The sequence below is a fragment of the Gracilinanus agilis genome, chromosome 4 (genome assembly GCF_016433145.1).
Source record: "Gracilinanus agilis isolate LMUSP501 chromosome 4, AgileGrace, whole genome shotgun sequence".
In the NCBI taxonomy this organism is placed as follows: Eukaryota; Metazoa; Chordata; class Mammalia; order Didelphimorphia; family Didelphidae; genus Gracilinanus; species Gracilinanus agilis.
The window spans coordinates 251354632-251377011 of NC_058133.1; the positions used below are offsets into that span (position 1 = coordinate 251354632).

The 22380-nt window shown below is 45.8% G+C and overlaps 3 protein-coding genes across 4 annotated transcripts; 2 read left to right on the forward strand and 1 right to left on the reverse strand.

Moving 5' to 3' along the window:
* Positions 1-2069: 2069 nt before the first annotated feature.
* PSMB6 (proteasome 20S subunit beta 6) lies at positions 2070-4012 on the forward strand. Of its 2 annotated transcripts, none has more exons than XM_044672750.1 (6): positions 2070-2207; positions 2656-2723; positions 2855-2986; positions 3105-3234; positions 3499-3643; positions 3765-4012. In XM_044672750.1, exons 1-6 carry the CDS (start codon positions 2085-2087, stop codon positions 3905-3907), a joined length of 741 nt encoding a protein of 246 aa, XP_044528685.1. In that variant the 5' UTR covers positions 2070-2084; the 3' UTR covers positions 3908-4012. The 2 variants fall into 2 exon arrangements, with proteins under 2 accessions (XP_044528685.1, XP_044528686.1); XM_044672751.1 differs by having other exon boundaries at positions 3499-3604.
* A 2029-nt stretch (positions 4013-6041) lies between these two features.
* On the reverse strand, positions 6042-6727 carry LOC123244639 (uncharacterized protein C17orf114-like). The gene is made up of 2 exons (XM_044673164.1): positions 6655-6727; positions 6042-6245 (listed from the first exon to the last, which is right to left on the reverse strand). The coding sequence occupies exons 1-2, from the start codon at positions 6725-6727 to the stop codon at positions 6082-6084; spliced, it is 237 nt and encodes a 78-aa protein (XP_044529099.1). The 3' UTR covers positions 6042-6081.
* A 626-nt stretch (positions 6728-7353) lies between these two features.
* Positions 7354-20575, forward strand: PLD2 (phospholipase D2). The gene is made up of 25 exons (XM_044673166.1): positions 7354-7435; positions 8116-8225; positions 8392-8522; positions 8637-8779; positions 9152-9260; positions 9386-9451; positions 9638-9696; positions 10018-10110; positions 10312-10464; positions 11007-11156; positions 11627-11710; positions 11921-11999; positions 12878-12988; positions 13724-13894; positions 14862-14988; positions 15150-15268; positions 15364-15477; positions 15558-15662; positions 15833-15921; positions 16005-16118; positions 16510-16559; positions 17552-17686; positions 18207-18360; positions 18435-18549; positions 19634-20575. The coding sequence occupies exons 2-25, from the start codon at positions 8117-8119 to the stop codon at positions 19856-19858; spliced, it is 2805 nt and encodes a 934-aa protein (XP_044529101.1). The 5' UTR covers positions 7354-7435; position 8116; the 3' UTR covers positions 19859-20575.
* The last annotated feature ends 1805 nt before the right edge of the window (positions 20576-22380 follow it).

Below are 22380 nucleotides of genomic sequence, written 5' to 3' on the forward strand. Positions count from 1 at the left end.
TCAGTGTTCTGGAACTAAGGTTGGTCATTGGAATTGACTGAAGTCTTTCAGTTTTTGACTTTACAATACTGTTGTTATTATACACATAATGTCATTCTCTGAAACTGTCTTTCTTCATTTCTAACAGCACAATATATTTCCATTCATATATCATAATTTGTCCAAACATTCCCCAATTAATGGGTATCCCCCTTATTTCCTTTTCTTTGCCACTACAGAAAAAGCTGCTATTTTTGTACATGTAGGTCATTTTCTTTATTCCTTGATAGCATTTGGGTATAGGCAAAATAGAAGGCTAAATGGCATCTTCAGTTTAAAGACTTTTAAGGAATAGTTCCAAATTGCTTTTTAGAATGGCTAGACTAATTCAGAACTCCACCAACAATGTTTCCCCCACCCACCCAACTCTCCTCAACTTTGCCAGTCAGGTGGGTGAGAGGCAGAACCTCAATAGTTTTAATTTGCATTTCTCTAATTATTACCAATTTGGAACATATTTTCATATTCTCATTGCTAGCTTAGATTTCTTCCTTTGGTCAATTATCTCATAAGGACTAGCCTTTGTTCATTTCAAACAGTTCCTTGTACATATCTTAGATGCAAGACTTCTAACAAAGAAGCTTTCTGCAAATATTTTTTCTCAATTAGCTTTTCCTTTTAAGTTTAACTGTATTAGCTTTATTGTGCAAAAATTTTTCAGTTTCATTTAATTAAAAATGTCTTTTATCTTCTATGATTTTTCATGACCACACCTTTTCATAATAACAAGGGGGGGGGTTGTTCCTCTAATTTTTATTATTCTCCTCCCTCATTTATCCATTTGAAACATCTTGCTATATGGAGTGTTCCCAAAGTCTTAGAAACTTAAAAACTAAAAAAGTCTTTAAAACTTAAAACCTCAAGACATTGGGACAACCTATATCAGTGATGGTGAACCTTTTAGAGATAGAGTGCTGGGCCCTACCCCCGCCCCAGACCTTGCCGGCCATCCCCACCGTCAGAGACCCGGGGAGTCCTTTACCCCACACAGAGGAGGGAGGAAGCACTCCCCTTGGGCTGTTAGGCAGAGGCTTGGGTAATGTGAAAAAAATATCATCATGTACCCTGGAAATAGAGAGAGAGAGAGAGAGGGGAACTGGTTGGCTGAGGGAAGAGGGCCTGGAGTGCCCACAATGAGTGCTCTAGGTGTCATTTGGCACCCATGCCATAGGTTGGCTGCCCTATATAGTGTGAAGCCTTATGGTCTATATAACTAATTCTTGCCAGACTGCTTCACAGGTTTCCCAGCAGCTTTTTATTGAATAAGTCCTTACCAAAAAAGCTGGGACCCTTTTCCCTTTCTTTAAAATGGGGGAGTTATCTTCTCTTCTTCGCAGAGATAGGGTCTATGGATTCACAACTCTATGGAGGCCACTGGTTTTGCTTTAGTGTTTGTTCATATTAAGGAATGGGGGACAAAGAGAAGGGAAAGACATGCTGGTAAATGTTGGCGATGGAAAAACGAAATACAACTTATCTTTAATAAATATTTTTGAAATACATTAAAAAAAAACTGAAGTCAAAGTTTTTTTCAAAAGATAAAAATGCATTAGACTTCTGAAGTCCTCCCTGCCCTAAATCCTATGGCCAAGTGATGCATTAGACTTCTGAAGTCCTCCCAGCCCTAAATCCTATGGCCAAGTGGACTACATCTACCAAGAGGCAAAATAAATAAAATAGAAATAAACATTTAGTTCAAAAGTTAAAAATGCATTACCTCCCAGCTCTAAGCCTAGGACCAGATGGACTACATTTCCCATAAGGCTATCTGACATTCCGAGGGCGATGGGAGACAAATTCATTGTTTCAGTCTTTTATCCCACCCATCTTCTTCTAAGACTTCATCATTCCAGCTCGGAATATCTACATTCCAACGAATCAAGCCGGAAACTCCTGACCCCTCCCCACGCAGCGTGAGCGGCAGGTCCGCGCAGCCTCCCAGCATCACATGGCGGCCCGACACGCAGGAATCCTTATAGTCGGCCTTCCCACTAGTGCCGCTTTCCGGCACTGACCGAGCATTTTGCAGCAGTTGCTTTCCGACGATGCCGGACCAGCACCTCCAGATTCACCGAGTAATGGCTTCGGCTTGCGGAGCGTGCTCGGGCCCAAGCTATGGGCCCATGGGCCTCTCCCCGGATTGGGGGAACAGGGGCGTTTCTACTGGGGTGAGTCTGGCCAGGGCTGGGGCAAGAAAGGTTTATGTGGAGTATGCGGGGCTGATGGGGACAGCGAAGAACCGGGAGGGGGAGGGACGGTGGGAGGACGGGTCTAAAGGCGCGGGATAGCCCCAAGATTCCACTGGGGGTGGGGGTCTCCCCGATGCTTCCGCCCGATTGGTTCTTGTAGGCTTTGGCAATCGAGCATGGAATACTGGGGCAGCGGGGGCGCGGAGCACGCCGGGATACTTGGGGGTAACCTAGGGTAATGGCAGGGAGACGAGGGTAAAAAACCCAACTTGGAACTGTGGGGTGTTGGGGTGGCAGGTCTTGAACATCGGTGCAAAGAGTAGGAGTTTTAACAACCTCTACCTTTCCCAGGTTCGTAAAGCACTTTGCCTAGTGATTGGCACATAGTAGACGCTGTATAAATATTTGCTATTATTATTACCCCCAGACGACTATCATGGCAGTGCAGTTTGATGGGGGCGTGGTACTTGGAGCTGACTCCAGGACAACTACTGGGTGAGTGCTTGACTGTATTTATCTGGTCTGGAGATGGGCTTGGAATCTCCCTTCCTTAAGTCCTAGGGGGTAAGAACAAAATGGCACTGGGAGTTGTGGTCCTTGTTTCTTGACTGTCATTTCTTGTGTAGGTCATATATTGCCAATCGAGTAACAGACAAGTTGACCCCTATCCATGATCGGATCTTCTGTTGCCGTTCTGGTTCGGCAGCTGACACCCAGGCTGTGGCTGATGCAGTCACCTATCAACTAAGTTTCCACAGGTGGGGTGCAGGGAGGAAGATGTTTGAATATTTTGAAGAAAGAAGGATCTGGGGGTTGAGAGGGGCCTCCGTCTTGAGTTAATCAGGCACCAATGACTCCTTATCTTGATCCTCATAGCATTGAACTGAATGAGCCTCCCCTGGTGCACACAGCTGCTAACCTCTTCAAGGAGATGTGTTACCGTTACCGAGAGGATCTCATGGCTGGGATCATCGTTGCTGGCTGGGATCCCCGTGAGGGGGGGCAGGTTAGACCCCTGAATCCTTCTTAGAGGAGTCTAGAACAGTGCAGTGATATCCTTTGCCCTTATTTCCCAGATACTATACTTTATCTGAGTCGTTGGCTTTGTCTGCTTCTTCATTTCTTTCCCTTTTTTTGTTTCCAATCTTTACAATAAGATCTTCCTAAGTGATTGCCGCCCCTAAGGCTGGTCAGTGCCTGTATGTATGTCTTACAGATAGGTTAGTGGTATTTGGAATGGTTATTCCTTTCCTTTATCTCACACTTTTAGGTATACTCAGTACCCATGGGAGGTATGATGGTTCGGCAGCCTTTCTCCATTGGGGGCTCAGGGAGCTCCTACATCTATGGCTATGTTGATGCCTCCTATCGAGAGGGTATGAATGAAAAACAGTGTCTTCAATTCACTGCTAATGGTAAAGATATTGGCTTCTAGGCCTACTTATTCTCCTCTTACCTGTCCAGGTTTGGCTCTTGTATTTTTCTCTCCTCTTTTATTTTGTTTTGTTTTTTTACCTGCTTTTTTCTCTTTCCTAGCTCTTGCTTTGGCCATGGATCGAGATGGCTCAAGTGGTGGTGTTATCCGGTTGGCAGCAATTACTGAGAAAGGAGTGGAACGGCAGGTGCTTATGGGGGACCAGCTCCCCCAATTCCCTAGTACCACCTATCCTTCAGCCTGAGATCTGCTACCTCCTCCTTATTCTCTCTGCATTCCCTCTTCCCCTAGCCATAAGCCATCCCCATATATACCCAAGATTCAATAAACTCTTGGTCATGGGTAGAGAGTTCATTGTCTGATTTTTAATCTGCAGTTAACTGATCCTCTTCCTTGATCCATCACCTCCTTCCCCACTCCCCACCCCTACTTTAGCTTTGGCAGTGCTGTGATCATCACCGTTGGCTGGGAATTGGGGGAGGTGGGGAGTTGGGATTCCTCAGAATCAGGAAAAGAATAGGCATAAGAGGTAAGAGGAACAAGAGTTCTTCTATTAGAGGAGAATAATTACATGAAGGGTTTAAACACTTTTCAAACCATTCTAGTCTATAGCCCATTTTCAGGCCAGTAGTGACCTATAAAGCCTACACAATGTCAGATTTGGAGAGAACTTTTATCAGATCCATCTCCCTTGTATGGGGGGAAACAAGCTAAAAGTCACAGTAAAAAGCTAGTAAGAGGTAAAACTAGGATTGAACCACAGATTTTAGAAGAACAAGTATTGTGTTTTTTCTTTTCTACCAGTGTATTGAGCCCACCTACCCTTTTTTATCTTTACATACACTGAGTCACATCTGGTTGAATTGATGAAGGGAAAGACAGGGAAAGAGAAACTGAAAACACACACCTCAGGGAAACCTATCTAATAATTTCAGAAAGTAGCAATTGAAAAGGAAAGAACAATGGACCAAGTGGTGAAGTGGATAGAGTGTTGGGCCTAGAGTCAGAAAGACCTGAGTCCAACAGCTGCATATACTAGCTTTGTGACTGTGGGCAAGTCACTTAACCTCTGTGCCTCAATGTCATCATCTCTAAAATGGGGATAATAGTACTTTCCTCACATAGTAGGTCTTCCCTTCCCATCCTCACATGGAGTATGGAGATAACCTGGGTCCAAAACTCACTTTCAACATTTATTAGCTGTGTGACCATAGAAAAGTCATTTAAGCCCTGATCTTCAATTTGCTCATCTGGATAGGGCCAGGAAATGGACTTGAGATTTTATTGGCTACCAAAACTCTTAAAAATATCAGTGCAGTTTGGCACTTTCTAAAACTGCTTAGTCTTAGTTGCCTAGAGCCCTGAGGTTAAGTGATTCACCCAGCAGTCACAGTTGTTGGTTACAGGTGGGTCTTCAACAAAGTTCTGAACAATTAGCAATTTCAGAACAATTTAGCAATTGACTGTGCCACAATAGCTTTCTATCTCATTTACAAAACAGAGAAAACAGTATCTAAGTCAGAGGGTGGTAAGGATCAGAATTTTCACATGCAATATAAATACCAGTTTACTTCACATGGACAGATCTATGCTTTTGACATCCTTTCCAGAGGTCCTATGATTCCATCAACTCTGCTTCCTCCCTCTTGGAGACCTGTTATCAGTCCTAAAATTTCTAGTAGAGGTTTAAAAGTGGGACTAATCCCCACGGGCTCCTTTTATAAGACATTGACCTTAGAAGAATAACAATGGAGCTCTGGGCCCCTCCTCTGCCCATGTTCTCTCACCCTCATCTCCCCTTCCACCTGCTGTATATTCCCAGTATGTAGGAATATGGTAGATAAGTCTGAAAGTTCCAGAATCTGTGTGCCCAGAAGCACACTTTGGAGGTGATAATGCTTGGAGCTAAACTGTAAGTCAGTTTAGGATAAATCCACATATGAAATGAAGGGTGATGCCTCATCACAACACATTTCAGGTGATTCACCCAATTGCTAACGGGGGGTTCTTCCTGGAGTGAGTAGGGAAGCAATTGAATTCAGTAGGAGGAAGAGATTGAACTAAGTGAAGAAACTACATCTTTCCTGGTTGGGGAGACTGGTTTCCCAGATTCCCTCATTATTAAATCAATATCGTTTATCTCCTCAACTCATCTGGGTTAACCTAACCTTCACTAATTCCCCCTCAGGCTCCTCCCCACTCCACCCCTTCCTATAAGCACACCTAGATTTGAAGCAGTTATCACTAGGTCTTCTCCATCTTTTGTCACTCAGCCAAAGTGACTTCTAGGAGTTGCCCCTTAGCCCCCCCCACAAATACCGACACAAACTTGGCTACCATTGAATAGATTTAATAAGAAGTGGTACATGTAGGGCCAGATTTGCCCACCACCTAGGAGTTGCGGATCCCCACCAGACTTCAGTTGGTAGAGTCATTGGCTGAGGTTGTGGCATGCAGCTGGTGACGGAAGGAGAGTCGAGCTTTGCTGCTGAAGTAGGCACCTTCTCCTAAAGTGGGTCCTCCCCCAGGTAGGGGGTGCTCCCTGGCCTGATTAGAGTCTGGGTGGGAGGCCAAAGTCAGGGCTAAGGAGAAAGGGAGTGGGAGAAAAGCTGTCAGTAGCTGCCCTTTTCATCCCAGGGATGAGGAAGTTGGGGTGACAACAGGGAGCTGGGAGATTGGGAGTTGGCCAGATCCTCCTTTTGCCTTCTCAAACTACAATGGCTAGCAGCTGGGTAGCTCAGTGGATTGAGAGTCAGGCCTAGAGACAGGAGGTCCTAGGTTCAAATCTGGCCTCAGACACTTCTCAGCTGTGTGACCCTGGGCAAGTCACTTGACCCCCATTGCCTACACTTACCACTCTTCTGCCTTGGAGCCAATACATAGTATTGACTCCAAGATGGAAGGTAAGAGTTTAAAAAAAAAAAAAAACTACAATGGCCACCCCTCCATACCCAAACCTCTATGTTCTTCCCTCTTCTTTTTAGACAGTACCTGTCCCCCTTTGGTTCCCTCGCTGTCTCCGGGGTCCAGACCAAGGAAAACACCATTGCCCTTTCAGACCCATCTTGAGACTGAGAGGGGGCGGGTAGGGAAGGAGTGTTGGGCTGGAGGGGAGGAGGGAGCTTGACGTTAGGATGGCATTTTTATTGCCAGTCCCAGAACCCCCCTTTTCAGTAGCCAGACTACCACTTAACCTCAGACAGGCGCCTCAGTGATTATAGGCTCCAGCATAGATGGGGAGGGGGCGGAGGCGGAGTGCATCCTTGGGTTAGATAAGGCATGGGGAAGGTAGAGGAAGAGGGTTCCTTCTCAACTCCCCTAATCCAAATACTTTAAGGATTTCCTTTGGGGTCCAAGGAAGTGGGGGAGGTTTGAGGGGTGAATGTCAGGAGATACTGAAATTTAACTTTGTACGGAGACAGATATCCAAAGCCGCATACGGAAATGCGGGCAAGTGCTTTCATTCTTCCCTCTGCTTTGCACTTCTCACCCCGTTTCCACCACCACCCCACTACTGCGGTCCTCCCCACGAGATGGAGGGCCCAGGAGGAGAGAAGAAACAGGACGAACGAGAATTCCAAGGAGGTGAGGCTTCGGGGGAGAGCGCCCCGCCCCCTCTGACTCCCAAGTTCTGTCCCGCCCTGGAGGGTGAGGCCAGTGTAATCATCCCCATTTGCTCCCCGGGCCCGGTCCGGCCCAACAAGTCCCGCTCAGGATGTCTGCTCGGGCGCCTGATCTGCTGGCATCCCGCATCCAGTTTTGACTCTGAGTGGTGAGGGAATAGGGGTCCTGGGGGGACTGGAACTAGGGGCCCAGCTGCGCTTATGAGACTTCAGGATTTCCCTCCCTTCCCAGTTTGGGAGGTAAAGCACGACTTCCTCATTGATTGCCATACCCCACCCTTTCCCGATCCATGTCTCGTGTTCACTCCATGCCTCTGAAAGCCCCTGCCTGGCATCCTGCCTTATGCCAGGGGCACTTGCCCCTCAGCAACTCTTCTTGCTGCTCCTCCGCTTTCCCCCTTCCCCCACCCCTCTTTCCCAGGGCCCCTTCTCTACCCTAGTTCTGAGACATCCTGTGCTGGGCTCTGTGCCTTCTCTCACGTTCTTGTCCCCTCCCCCTCTTCCCTAGGAGAGTTAAGAGAATGGGTACTGGGGAAGTGGGTGGTGAGAAGGAAGGAGAGAGATGGAGGGGGCTGGGGCTGGATCAGCACAGGAGACCAGAATTTGGGGGGGTCAAGGTTATGGTTAAAGAGAATGGGCAGCAGAAGAATGTTGAATTCAGAGTAAGATGAAGTTCAGGACCAGCAATAAAGGGGGAAAATATCCAATCGGGATCAGAGAAGGAAGAGTCAGTCTGAAAGAGGGGCTTAATGGAGGAAGGAAGTCTGGAAATCCAGAAGTCTTGAGGGAACAACCCCACCTTCCTGAGATCTCTTGGTCTGCTATCCAGTATGATGTCAAATCCAGAGGGAATGTTCCCTGGAGTTGATGGCCTCGACTCCAGGCAGCTCCAGATGGAACCAGATGAATTGGACACGTTGAAAGAAGGGGAAGATCCAGGTAATCTGGACAGGAAATGGGGGCAGTACAGGGCATAGGGGCTGCATCCATTCATAGGAGTGGGAAGAGGAAGAGGAAGCAAGGGATCTGAGGGTGGGGACCATGGGGAAAAATATGGAGGTCAGGGTACAGTGCTCTAAGCTCCTCTGACCTCCATCCCCCCCAGCTGACCGGATGCATCACTTTTTGACCATCTATAACCTTCAGCCCCTGAGAAATCATCCCACAGTTTTTGCCCCTGGAGTCCCTGTTATTGCACAAGTCGTAGGCACTGAGAGATACACCAGTGGATCCAAGGTTAGGGGGCCAAATGCTTGGATACTTGAGGGGTTAAAGGGTAGTTATGTATATGGCTGGGGGAGGGGAACCCAGGAGAGAAAGAACCTAACACCCAGCACTTGGAACCTAAAGGTGGGCACGAGCACACTTTACTCTGTCCAACTCTCTCATGGTGATTTCACGTGGACAACAAAGAAGAAATTCCGAAATTTCCAAGAACTTCATAGAGACCTGCTGAGACACAAAGTTTTGATGAGTCTCCTTCCTCTGGCCCGGTGAGAAGAAGATGGGACCATCTTCAGTTTCTCAGAAAGCTCAAGCCCTTTTCTTTTTCCTCTCTACTGTCCCACCCCATCCCACCTCCTACGGGCTCCTGATTCTATGACAGACACTCAACTGTGGCTGGATGCCCAATTTTACTCCTGCCATATTCCAGGCTTACTACCCCAAACCCCTCCATCCTCCCACCCCTACCAAAAGGGCCTCAAGACCAAGGCCATGGTAGCCACATCCTGCTAACCCTCCTTACCTAGAAATGTTGGCACAGTCACTTCTCCTCAGTGACTCAAGTAACATGATGTCTCTTCCCAGTCCCTATTTGATTTATAACCACCACCACCACCCCCTTACAACCTTACAACCACCAGGTTTGCAGTTGCCTATTCCCCTTCCCAAGAAGTGGCTGCTACGGTGGAAATTCCCTCTTTGCCCAGAGTAGGTTCTGAGGGCTCCTCCAGACACAGAGCCAGCAAACAGGTATAGTCTGACAACTTTCCTGGGGGTAGGGGCAAGAGACAAGGAAGGGAACAGTGAACCTGGCAAAACCTTGGTATGGGAATTTCTCTCAGCTACATCTTTTTCCCTTTCTTATCTTGCTCTAGAAATACCTAGAGAATTATCTCAACCACCTCCTGGCCATTTCATTCTACCGCAACTACCATGCCATGGTGAGGTGGCCCTGAGCCAGAAACCTTGATCCTTGAGGGCATTAAAAGCCAGGGAACAGATGCTTTGGTCCATAAGGATAGTGGGTGTTGGGAGGCCAGAAGTCTAGATCCTGAGGGCATTGGAAATTGGACTCCAACAAAGCTAGATTTTTGGGGTCTTCTGATATTTTTTCTTCCTCTTATTAGACAGAGTTTCTAGAGGTCAGTCCCTTCTCCTTCATACCTGACCTTGGTCCCAAAGGATTGTGAGTAACCCTGACACCCTCACAGCTTCCAGTACCACCAACTTTCTTTGTGGCTTTGGATAAATCACTTCTCTCTGGGCTTCTATTTCCTCCTTTGTAAAATGAGGGAGTTAAACTAAATGATTTTTGAGGGCCTTTCACTTCTAACACTATCATTCTACCTGTCTACTAGCTCCCATTTCATACCTTGTTATTGTTGCTCCCTTCCCAAAAATACCCTAACCACTGGTGCCCCACTCCTTCCACCTTGGACAGCTGGAACAGTATTGGAAACTCCTGTCTCTAGGACTAGTAAATCTCTTTAACTTGTGGCCCCCACAGGGAAGGTTTGATTCGAAAACGCTCAGGAGGTCACCGAGTTCCTGGTTTTACCTGCTGTGGCCGAGGTCAAGTTTGTTACCGATGGTCCAAGAGGTGAATTGAGGGACCAGATGTGTGGGTCACTGAGGGTGCAGGAAGAGGAGAGTGGGGCAATAAATCCATGAAGGAAATGGGGGCTAGGTGACCAGACATCTATGTAGTATGCTTGAGAGCAACAGTTAATAATAAAGCTGGGGTCAAGGTGGGACTGATCAGATTCCTGGGTCACTAATCACAACTCATTCTTTCCTCCAGGTGGCTGGTGGTAAAAGACTCCTTCTTGTTGTACATGCGCCCAGAGACAGGCTCTATCTCCTTTGTCCAGCTTTTTGACCCTGAATTTGAGGTCCAGGTTGGGAAACAAAGCACAGAAGCACGTTATGGGGTCCGAATCGACACTTCTCACAGGTCAGGGACCAATGCCAACAAAGAATGGGAAAGATTGGAGAACATGGTCACATATCTGGGGAAGTTGGGTGAATAAAAGTAGAAGGGGCATAGGGATATTAGGAGGACTCAGCCAAGACAGGTAGGATGGGAGTAGTTGAGGGAAACCTGGTGCACAGACTAAAGGGAAAAAGAGTGTCCTTCCCTAATTCTTACATTAATGTATATTGTCCATCATATACCCAGCCCCAGATTAGTGGCATAAACAAAAGTTGAGACTATTTTCTGAGCCTGGTCCAGAATGGGAGGTGGAAGTACATTTTCTACATAGGGTAAGAACATCTTCATCTCCACATCCTAGATGCCCCCTACCCTTCATAGATACAGAGATAGAGTTGTAGATGAGGATTCAAAAGATGAATATGTTGTCCTGTTTGCACATTTCACGGCTTAAAAGGGAAGAACTGTTTTCTGGGAGTAGAGACATAGAGCTGGAGCAGAGAGGATGATAGACAGCAGTTGGGAGCATCAGTAATTGGCCCCTGTTTTTATCACTGCCCTAGGTCCCTGATCCTCAAGTGTAACAGTTACCGGCAGGCTCGATGGTGGGGTCAGGAAATCACAGAACTAGCTCAGGGTCAGGGTCGTGACTTTTTACAACTACACAGACACCAGAGCTATGCTCCACTCAGGCCAGGAACGATGGCCAGATGGTAAGACCTTCCTTTATCTGCTTTTACTATTCTTTACCCTCTCTAATCTCCCTTTCCCTCTCTCTGTCCTCTCTCTACCCCTCCTTGACCTCCCTCTACCCTCTCTGTCTTCTCTCTACCTCTCTCTGACCTCTCTCTACCCTCCTCCTCATTCTGATCTCTAACCGAATTCTGACCACCTCTTAATTTCCCTCTACCCACTTCTTTCTGTCCCCATTCCTCTTTCTTTTCAGACCTCTCTGATCAGATGTCCTGCTTTCTTTCTCCTTTCTCTTGTCTCCTGTTCTCCTAATCTCATATTTCTTTGACTTCTCTCCAGTTTCTGATCCCACTCTATTCTGTCCCATCCGCTTTGACTTTCTCCTGTCTCCTTAGTCCATTATCACCCCGCCCCATCTGACCCCTCCATGACCCTTTCTTCTGCCTTCTGGATCCCCTGATTTCCACTCTGTTCCTCACCCTTCCTCCAGGTTTGTAAATGGAGCTGGTTACTTTGCAGCTGTGGCTGATGCCATTCTTCAGGCCAGGGAGGAAATCTTCATTGCAGATTGGTGGTGAGTAATGGTAATCAGAGGACTGTGGAACATCTGGGTAGACTTCAGGAGAAGAGATTATGATGAGAGCTGGTTCAGGGGACAGCATAGGGACTATAAGGCTGGATCAGATGGAAGATTAGTCAAGGAGTCAAAGATGCCAGAGGGTAATGGGGGAGGACCTTTGGGATTTCCAAGGTATTGACTTGTTCTATTTTTACCTATTCCCAGGTTGAGTCCTGAAATTTATCTGAAGCGTCCAGCCCATTCTGATGACTGGAGACTGGATGTTATGCTCAAAAAGAAGGCAGTAAGGAGGAGATTGGGACTGGCACAGAAAGGGGACAAAGCCTATAGGAGGGAAGTGCTTATAGCATGAGGATAGGGTAAGAACACCTGGCACTGTCCAGGTGATCAGGCTTTGGACTATTCATTGCATAGTATAGGAGTCTTTCACAGAAAGGGATTAATAAAAATCCTCCTCAGATTTTCTTAAGGTACCGTGTCTGAGTTTCTCTCTTGCCCCATCACATTATACCAAATTTGTACATTGGATAAGATGTCAGAGGACCTGGGTGTGAATTATAGTTCTGCTATTTATTACCTGTGTGACCTAAACAAGTCACTCTTCCTCCTTGGATCTTGGTTTTCATCTGTGGGGTATGATGTTTATATGTAGTAGTATAGTATTAAATCCTATTTGGTAACTTTCTACAAGATTATTTAGTATATATCAGTGGTTCCCAAACTTTTTTGGCCTACTGCCCCCCTTCCAGAAAAAATATTACTTAGTGCTCCCTGGAATTTATGAAACTATTTATTGAACTCAGAATAGAATGTAATACAAAAAAAGTGTAGCCATCACTGCCCTCCTGGATCGCTGCAACACCCACCAGGGGGTGGTGGCATCCACTTTGGGAATCACTGGTATATATGGAGGATTGTGACACAATTGGGCTTGTGTCACTTTTTCATCTTGATACCCCCCAAATCTAGTGGATTCCCCAAACACTGTAGAAGCTTAATGCATATTTGTTCAATTGAATTTATTGGAGTCAGAGCTTTTGAGGCTCTGCAAAAGGGACAGTGGACAGGAGAGCCAAAGGTTGAGAACAAAATGAATGAGGCAAGAGAATGGTTTCCAAAGCATTTTCCATTGACAACTGATTCCCATTCCACCACAACTAGGAGGAGGGTGTTCGGATTTCTGTGTTACTGTTTAAGGAAGTGGAATTGGCCTTGGGCATCAACAGTGGCTATAGCAAGAAGGCTTTGATGCAGCTGCACCCTAATGTCAAGGTGATCCCCCCATCCCTTGGCTTTCTTGTCCTCCCCTGGTCCTTATTCCTGACTTCACCATGTCCACTCCTTCTTTGTCTCTAACTTCCATTTTCCTCAAGCCCACATGTTGAAATCATCATAATTCACATTTTTATAGCACTTTAATCTTTACAAAACACCTTCCTCAAAACATTGGGGAGATACATGTAAAACCCAGTGGAATTGTGCGTTAGCTAAGGGGGGTTAGGGGGATTTTGGGGGAGAGGGAAAGAACATGAAATATGTAACTAGGGAAAAATATTCAAAATAAAAATTAAAAAAAACATTGGGGGGGGGTGCAGCTGGGTAGCTCAGTGGATTGAGAGTCAGGCCTGGAGATGGGAGGTCCTAGGTTCAAATCTGACCTCAGACACTTCCCAGCTGTGTGACCCTGGGCAAGTCATTTGACCCTCATTGCCTACCCTTACCACTCTTCTGCTGTGGTGCCAATACATAGTATTGACTCCAAGACGGAAGGTAAGGGTTTAAAAAAAAAAACAACATTGGGGAGAGGGCATGATTATTATTCATTGTATAGGTAAAAAACTGATTTTCAAATAGGTTAAAGGACTTGCCCATAGTCATAGTCTTTTGACTACAAGAACAGTGCTCTTAGCATAAACAATGTAGCTTTTTCTACTTCCCCCAAAGCATTCTTTGAGATCCTATCTCTTCCCAAATCTTGTTTTCTTCTCATTTTCCTGCTCTTTCCAGGTGATGCGTCACCCAGACAATGTGACACTATGGGCCCACCACGAGAAGCTGCTGGTTGTGGACCAAGTCGTGGCTTTCATGGGAGGGCTTGACCTTGCCTATGGTCGATGGGATGATCTGCACTATCGGATCACTGACCTAGAGGGCTATAATGGAACTACCACCCCACAGGTAAATTTTACTTGGCATTCCCCTCACACTCACACATTCTACTTCTCCTCCTAGGGCAGTGATGGGCAACCTTTTGAGCTTGGTGTGTCAAAATTCACCAGTAACCAAGCATAACTCAGGTGATGTGTCACTTTGAGAAAAAAAACCATAATTCTGTGATATTTATAGTTTAAATAACAAAAATGTATAATTGTAATTTATAACTATATTTAATAAACCAAAATAGGTAAATTAATATAGGTAGAATTGTCATCTATAGTGCACAGAGTGTCTACACTACACTACAGCAAATATTTTATCCTTGGCATGCGGCCCCATACTTCTCTGTATGCGGCCGCATGTCATTGAAAATGGCTATGTGTGTCAGTGCTGACATGCATGTCATAGGTTTGCCATCATCATCCTAGGGTGATCCCTGACCCTGAACCTCCTTTCTTAATCTTGAAGCCCAACTCCACCTTGTCCTTCCCAATTCTACCCTCCTTCTCTGTTTGCACATGTAGTCCTCTCCTGTCATCAAGGATCACCCCTATTCTCAACCTTCTGGTTCTCTAAGATCCCTTCTTTTGCTTATTTATTTATTAGCCAATTACATATAATAAGAAATTTTCACATAAGTTTTCCTATGTTATATGAACAGATTTATCTCCCTCCCTCCCTTCCCTACCCCTTCCCAGTGCTGGCAGGCAATTCAATCCAAGAGCCCTTCTGATGTCATCACATCTTAGGGCCCATCTTTCTGTCTTTTTGCCCCTTTGGGTTGGGATGTTTGGAGCAGGAGGGTGGGAACATCAATATTTCTTTTTTTTTTCATCTCTTATTGTATCTTTTCCTTTCTCTTAGTGTCTCTGTCTTATGTTTCCCAGTTTCTGTCTGGTTACACCTCTTCCATGGCTTTGGCTCCTATGACCCTGTCCCTGGGCTGGGTTTCTCATGGCCCCCCTGGGCTGGGTCTTTCCCCACACAGCTGCCCAGCCCATGCTCAAGACTTCCTGTTGCCCCTGACCTCTCCCACAACCAACTGTTCTGGCTGGGCAAGGATTACAGCAATTTCATCACCAAGGATTGGGTACAACTGGACCGGCCCTTTGAGGGTGAGAGATTTCTCCTCTATAGCCCCAAGACTAAAATTCAGATCAAGGCAACCTTCTCTAGAGCAAGCATAATCTCCCTGTCCCTCTTGCTCTGTTATATGTATGTCTAGAAACTGGCTTCAGGGCCCTCTCTTTGATTTCTATCCTTTGGGGTTCCCCAGATTTTATTGACAGAGAGTCAATGCCCCGGATGCCATGGAGAGACGTGGGGGTTGTTGTCCACGGGTCAGCAGCACGAGACCTTGCTCGACATTTCATCCAGCGTTGGAATTTTACCAAGGTTTCCCTTCACCTGGAAAAAAGGCTAATCTGAGGGAGGGGGAAAGGAGGCCAGTGTTAGTTCCACTGACTCTCTCTCCCGTCTCCAAATTTTAGACCACAAAGGCCAAGTACAAAATCCCTCCATACCCATATCTGCTACCCAAGTCAACCAGCACAGCCAACCAGTTACCATTTGCTCTCCCTGGAGGGCAATGTGTTACTGTACAGGTGAGACGGCCCCCTTCCTCAGAGTGTAAGTCTTCTCCCCAAAGTTCGTGGACCTCCTTTTCTTCCTTCTTGTCTCCTAGGTCCTTCGATCAATAGATCGTTGGTCAGCTGGGACCTCTGAGAGCTCCATCCTCAATGCATACCTACATACTATTCGGGAGAGCCGTCATTTTATCTACATTGAGGTGGGTGGGGCTAAAGTGAGGAATTAGGGTTTTGTCCAGAACAAGAGACCAGGATTTCAGAGAGTATCACTGAGTGGGGATGACAGAGATTGGGGAACTAGAGAATTAGGGGAGGTGGGCTGTATTACTTATTCCCTATTGCTCACCCATTAAACCCCATGTTCTACCAGAATCAGTTCTTCATCAGCTGCTCAGATGGACGGACAGTTCTGAACACAGTGGGAGATGCTATTGTGGAAAGGATTCTCAGAGCCCACAAGTAAGACAGTACAGAAGGGACTCTGGATGAGTGTATGGTCCAAGTAGAGGTGTCCAGCTCTGACCCCACACCCCTTTCCACAGGCAACAGCAGCGGTTTCGGGTATATGTGCTACTCCCCCTGCTCCCTGGGTTTGAAGGCGATATCTCCACAGGTGGTGGAAATTCTATCCAAGCTATTCTGCACTTCACTTACAGGTCAGATACATAACCACCTGCCCCTCCTTAATTTTTCCCTTCTCTGTTTCTTTGACTCTTTCCTCTTTTTTTCAAACCCTTACCTTCCATCTTAGAATCAATACTGTGTATTGGTTCCAAGGCAGAAGAGCAATAAGGGCTAGGCAATGGGAGTTAGGTGACTTGCCCTGGCTCACACAGTTAAAAAGTGTCTGAGGTCAAATCTGAATTCAGGACCTCTCCTCTTTAGGCTTGGCTTTCAATCCACTGAACTACCTAGCTGCCTACCCACCTTCTCTCTTCAAATTCTCCCCTGTTCCTTCTCAACTCCATCCCTTTCCTCTTGACTCTTCCCCCCTTCTCAGGATCAGCTCTTTCCCCTGATTGCCATCTCTCCTTGTGTCTCCCCCAGGACTCTTTGCCGTGGTGAATATTCAATCCTGCATCGCCTCAAAGCTGCCAGTGAGTGATGGTAGTTGGGGAGAGTCCTAGATGGATTTGGAAGTATTGGGAGAAGCTGGGATAGGGAGAGTGACTATTTCTCCATGTGACTGTTGATCTTGTATCAATCTAAAAGTAGTCATTCTGCTACAGGGACTATTATTGTTGTTATTCAGTCATGTCCAACGTCTTGGTGGCCCCATTGGGAGTTTTCTTGGCAAATATACTGAAGTAGTTTGCCATTTTTTTTAAACACTTACCTTCCATCTTAGAATCAATATTGTGTTATTGTTCTAAGACAGGAGAATGGTAAGGGCTAGGCAGTGGAAGTTATGTGACTTGCCCAGGGTCACACAGCTAGTTTCTGAGGATGGATCTGAACTCAAATCTTCCTGAATCAAGGCCTGGGTTCGTCTCCACTGTTTTATCTACTAGCTACCCTACAGTGACAAAGGATAATAAAAACTTTTCATAGGCTTATATAGAGTTAGAGCTTGAAGAAACCTCTTATTTTATAGACCAGGAAACTGAGGTCTAAAGAGATTAAGTGACTTTCCTGAGTACCTGGTAACACATGATAGTGGCAGGATTTGAAGCCAGGTCCTCTGCTTCCAAAGCCAGTGCCTTTTCCATGGTACCATGTTGTCTGAAGAATAGCTGATATTTATATAGCCCTTTATTGTGTATGATCAGATCTCATCTGCTCCTCATAAAAACCTCGTGAAGTAGGAAGTACAGGTATTATCATTCCCCATTTTATAGATGAGGAAACATAGACACAGAGAAATTAAGTGACTTATTCAGTCACGAATCTGGTAAATAGCAGATCAAATCAAACCCAGCTGATCTGATTCTAACTTAGTGTCCTTTCCATTATACCCCCGTAACAGCAAGGTTGGGGAAAAGGTTCTCTAAAGGCAAAGAAAAGGTAGAGAGGTGACTAAAGTTGTCTTTGCATAAGCTAATCTTTGCCTCTTTCCTGTGTTTCTTTCTCCTTCTTGTACATGTCCCAGTGGGTACATTATGGCGAAACTATGTGTCAGTGTGTGGGCTCCGAACCCATGGAGAGCTGGGTGAAAAGCTGATGTCTGAGCTCATCTACATCCATAGCAAGTTGCTCATTGCCGATGACAGGACAGTCATCATAGGTCAGGAAGCAGCTGAGGGAGTAGAGAAATGAAGCTGGAGATGGAGGGAGGAAGCTTCAGGGGTCAAGATTGGGAAAGGGCATGGCTAGATGGGGAATGTCAAGGGGCTGGAGGATTGGAGCATTCAGGAGGTCTGAGGTAGAGGTAGAGAGAAAGGAAGAAAGACTAATGTAGAGGATGGTAATGTTTTGAAATACTAATCTTCCATCTTAAAATCAATACTGTGTATTGGTTCCAAGGCAGAAGAGCAGTAAGGGCTAGCCAGTGGGGGGTTAAGTCACTCACTCAGGGTCACACAGCCAGGAAGTATCTGAGGTCATATTTGAACCCAGGAGCTCCTGTCTAGGCTCTCAATCCATGGTGAGGATGTGGGTTAGTAAAGGGCAGAAACAGGGAAAGTTGGATAGGAAAATTTAGGGACTGGAGAAGTTGGAGAAATAGAGAGGACTGGGAACAGCAGGAGTGGGGGAAAGGGAGTGCTTCTTCAAACTGCCTCCACTAACAGACAGCTCCACTCCAGGCTCAGCAAACATCAATGACCGCAGCCTCCTAGGGAAGCGGGACAGTGAGCTAGCAGTACTTATTGAAGACACTGAGATGGAGCCATCCCTTATGGATGGAGAAGAGTACCAGGCTGGGAGGTTTGCCCTCAGTCTCCGGAAACACTGCTTCAGGTAAGGGCTGCAGAGGACCTTGTCTCCTCAGGGTGGGAATATGGGGATAAATCTGATACTTCTTCTCCCCTTAGCACCGTCCTGGGGGCAGAGTCTCAGCCTGAACTGGATCTCCGGGATCCTGTCTGTGACACCTTCTTCCAGCTGTGGCAGAAGACAGCTGAGAGAAATGCCAACATCTATGAGCAGGTTGGTATATCCTGGAAAGGGTTGGAAGAGTGTGTGTTAGGAGACAGAAGGGTAGTAGAATAGAGGTTTCAGGTGGATGCAGGAAGTTTATAGATGGGGTATAAAAAAAGATGGAACCATTTGTTTGTTCAACCAACATTAAGGACCTGCTATGGGCAGAACAATGAAGGAATTTTTTTTAAACCCATAACTTCTGTTCTAGAATCAATACCAACAATTGGTTCCAAGGCAAAAGAGCAGTGAGGGCTAGGCAATTAGGTTTAAGTGACTTTGCCAGAATCACAAGGGTCTGAAATTAAAACCCAGAACCTCCCCTCTTCAGGCTTGGCTCTCTATCCACTGAGCTACCTAGCTGCCCCAAATGGGGGGAAATTTTTAGATAAGACAGGATCCCTGCTGTTGTAACACAGTAAATAACTATGATGGCTAATTAATCACTTCTTTTTTCTTAAACCCACCTTCCATCTTAGAATCAGTACTGTGTATTGGTCACACAGCTAGAAAGTCTGAGATTTGAACCTAGGACTTCCTGTCTCTAGGCCTGACTCTCAATCCATTGAGCCACCTAGCTGTCCACAATCACTTATTTTTAAAAAAGGATTACAAGGGGGCAACTGGGTGGCTCAAGGGATTGAGAGCCAGGCCTAGAGATAGGAGGTTACTGGATTCAAATGTAGCCTGGGATGCTTCCTCAGTGTGTGACCCTGAGCAAGTCACTTAACACCCATTGCCTAGCCCTTACCACTCTTCTGCCTTAGAACCTTTAAAAAAAAAAAAAGATTTTGAGAGGTGTACAACAGAGAAGAAAGATACAAGAAAGAAGACTATGCACACAAATAATTTTTCTCCAAAGGGAAAAGAAAAAAGACATAGTTTTGTGGAATAATTGGGAGAAATATTTATTGGAGTGGGGAGGGGATTAAGGATGCAAGGGCCCAAGGAATAAAGTAGGAAAATCTCTATGCTGGAGTTAAGTAGGGGAGGGATTGATGACTGAAAACCCTGGGGTAAGAGGGCAGGTAGGATATCTGGGAGTTGGTTGACAAAAAGTAAATTATTCAACAACCTCACTTTTATCCCTTAGATATTTCGTTGCCTGCCATCCAATGCAACTCGATCACTTCGAGTGCTTCGGGAATATGGGATCGTAGAGCCTCTGGCCACTGTTAGTCCTGAGATAGCCTGTTCAGAACTCACTCAAATCCAAGGGCACCTTGTTCATTTTCCACTCAAATTCCTAGAAGAAGAATCACTGTTACCTCCGCTGGGTAGCAAGGAGGGAGTCATACCCCTGGAAGTATGGACATAGCCCAGAAACGCACCCCCCCTTTTTTTGAGAGTTGGGGCTAGTGAGAGAACTATGGAAAACCAAATTCTGTACCTGGCATCTTTTCTCTCTCTTCACACTCAAAATGAGGACAAACAAATCTCTCACAAATACAGAGGATGCACAGAAAGGCTTCACTCTGCAGGAGAGGGGGAAGGTATGTCTTAAAGGAGAAACAATATGATAGAACACAGAATTGAAAGGCAGGAGACCTGGGTTCCAGTCCTAGCTTTGAAACCAACTAACTAGCTGTGACCTTGGACAAGTCATTTGCTCCAAGGCCTTAGTTACTTCATTTCTCAGTGGAATGAAGGGGTTCAATCAGGTGACCTAAATCTGACATTCTAGGAACCTCAACTCATTCCTGGAGCAACTGAGGAGTGGGTTGAGGGGTGGAGTGGAAATGATGCAGAGAGATACCTCTCTCCTACCTATCATCTACTTCTCTCAATTTCCTGAATTAAGTTCAAATTCCAGAAAAGAAAGATCCAGTCTTCCAATCTTCTCTTCTTCCTCCAGCCCTGATCAGCTGCTGCCAGCTTCAGAATTCTGAGTCCCTATCAATACCCCAGTTCATCCCACCACTAAAGGCGCACAATCACTTACCCTAGCCTGCTTACAGACACTGAGTACTTAGATACTTTATGTCAAGTACATATTCATTTTATAAATAAAGGGTTTTTTTAAAGTTTTAAAAAAGTCTCATTTTGTGGGACAGAGACAGCAAGGGTTGGACCTTTCCACTTCTTCTTTAATTCCTCCCAACTCCTGAACTTTCTCTCTCCCCTGATTCCATCTCTGCCATTTTCTCTTGCTTTGTGAATCTGTAGCTTCAGGATCAGTCATCTGGTTCCAGGAGGAGAGGAAAGAGCTGATTCAGTGACCCCAGTGGAAAAGAAAGTGAGGGGCTAGGACAAACCAACATACTTACAGAACAAAACTTGTGAACAGACAAAATTTCCCCTGTTCTCTCCCCCACCATACCCACACAGTCAAATCAAAGACTTGGGAAAGTCTTTGCAAGAGCCCCCTGCTCTCCAGACTACTCCAATGTACAAAAGAACCACTTCAGATGGGATGGGACCTAAACTCCTGTGTTGAGAGAACACCTCTTGGATAGGAAATCTTTTAATGGCCTAGCTGTCTCACTGCAGCAATGATATCCCTATCCTCTCATAAATTCTCTTCCATTGCTCTTCTTCAGGTATGATAACAGTCCCTCTTTAATCATTCTCCTCAGACCACATCCACCAAAAGTCCTAGAAGCTAGGAACTTCAGTTAGATAACTGAGGAGGGGGATGAGTAAAGGAAGGGGCCTAAGAGGGTGAAAATTAAATGAAGAATGTGGGTATCACAGCCTATGAGGAAGGTCTCCGCTACTTAAAGCTTCATCCTCCCTCCAATTCTCATCATCTCCAGAGCTCCAGGGAAATACCTTTTTTTTTTTTTTTTTTTAAACCCTTAACTTCTGTGCATTGGCTCCTTGGTGGAAGAGTGGTAAGGGTGGGCAATGGGAGTCAAGTGACTTGCCCAGGGTCACATAGCTGGGAAGTGTCTGAAGCCAAATCTGAACCTAGGACCTCCAGTCTCTAGGCCTGACTCTCAATCCACTGAGCTACCCAGCTGCCCCTCAGGGAAATATCTTTACCAGAGGGATTCCCACCCACACTATACATACTGAGGTCCTTGGGTGCTAATTGGCAGTCTGTTAATTAGCCTCATTAGCACAGTTAAGTGCCTCTCCTCAGGGGGAGTCATTACCTTGTTAACTGTCTGGAGTGGAGAGGGCTGAAACAGGGCAACCAGATAGGAGCTGGATGGATAGTGTATTTCTGCCCTTCTCTTTCTTGTTTTCTCTCTACTTTGGTCGAGGGGTAGGTAGTAATATCTTCCTTTGTCCTGCCTATTTCCTTGACTGAAGAGTTTGGGCTTTTAGGGGTACCGACAACCCTCAGGGAGCCTAAAGATACAAATTCTTGTCCAAACTGTCAATTATCACTCGATTTCTACCTGGCAATATAGAAACTCTATAGTCTATTCAAACACTGGCATTCTATATTCTAGTTAAAATCAGTCTGGGGGCAGGGGCAGCTAAGTAGCACAATGTATAGAGCCCCAAGCCTAGACTGGGGAGGAGCTCAGTTCAAATGTAGCCTCAGACACTTCCTGTGTCATTTAATGCATATTGCCTAGCCCTTACCAATCTTCTGTTTTAGAATGAATGCTAAAGCAGAAAGTAAGGATTTTCAAAAAATAATAAAATAAGTCCTTGGAGTCCAGCACAGCAGCTACTTTTCTTATCCCTATTTTATTTTATTATTTTATTTTTTTACATTTTTAAACCCTTAACTTCTGTGTATTGGCTCCTAGGTGGAAGAGTGGTAAGGGTGGGCAATGGGGGTCAAGTGGCTTGTCCAGGGTCACATACCTGGGAAGTGTCTGAGGCTGGATTTGAACCTAAGACCTCCAGTCTCTAGGCCTGACTCAATCCACTGAGCTACCC

Bases quoted from the DNA above. Each gene is read 5' to 3' on its own strand.
- PSMB6 (XM_044672750.1), top strand. From the start codon at position 2,085: ATGCCGGACCAGCACCTCCAGATTCACCGAGTAATGGCTTCGGCTTGC. The intron at 2,208-2,655 runs GTGAGTCTGGCC...TATTACCCCCAG, and splicing joins ACAGGGGCGTTTCTACTGGG to ACGACTATCATGGCAGTGCA. The intron at 3,644-3,764 runs GTAAAGATATTG...TCTCTTTCCTAG, and splicing joins TCTTCAATTCACTGCTAATG to CTCTTGCTTTGGCCATGGAT.
- LOC123244639 (XM_044673164.1), bottom strand. From the start codon at position 6,727: ATGGGTCTGAAAGGGCAATGGTGTTTTCCTTGGTCTGGACCCCGGAGA. The intron at 6,246-6,654 runs GTACTGTCTAAA...CTTTCTCCTTAG, and splicing joins AGGGAACCAAAGGGGGACAG to CCCTGACTTTGGCCTCCCAC.
- PLD2 (XM_044673166.1), top strand. From the start codon at position 8,117: ATGATGTCAAATCCAGAGGGAATGTTCCCTGGAGTTGATGGCCTCGAC. The intron at 8,523-8,636 runs GTTAGGGGGCCA...TGGAACCTAAAG, and splicing joins GATACACCAGTGGATCCAAG to GTGGGCACGAGCACACTTTA. The intron at 15,663-15,832 runs GTGGGTGGGGCT...ATGTTCTACCAG, and splicing joins GTCATTTTATCTACATTGAG to AATCAGTTCTTCATCAGCTG.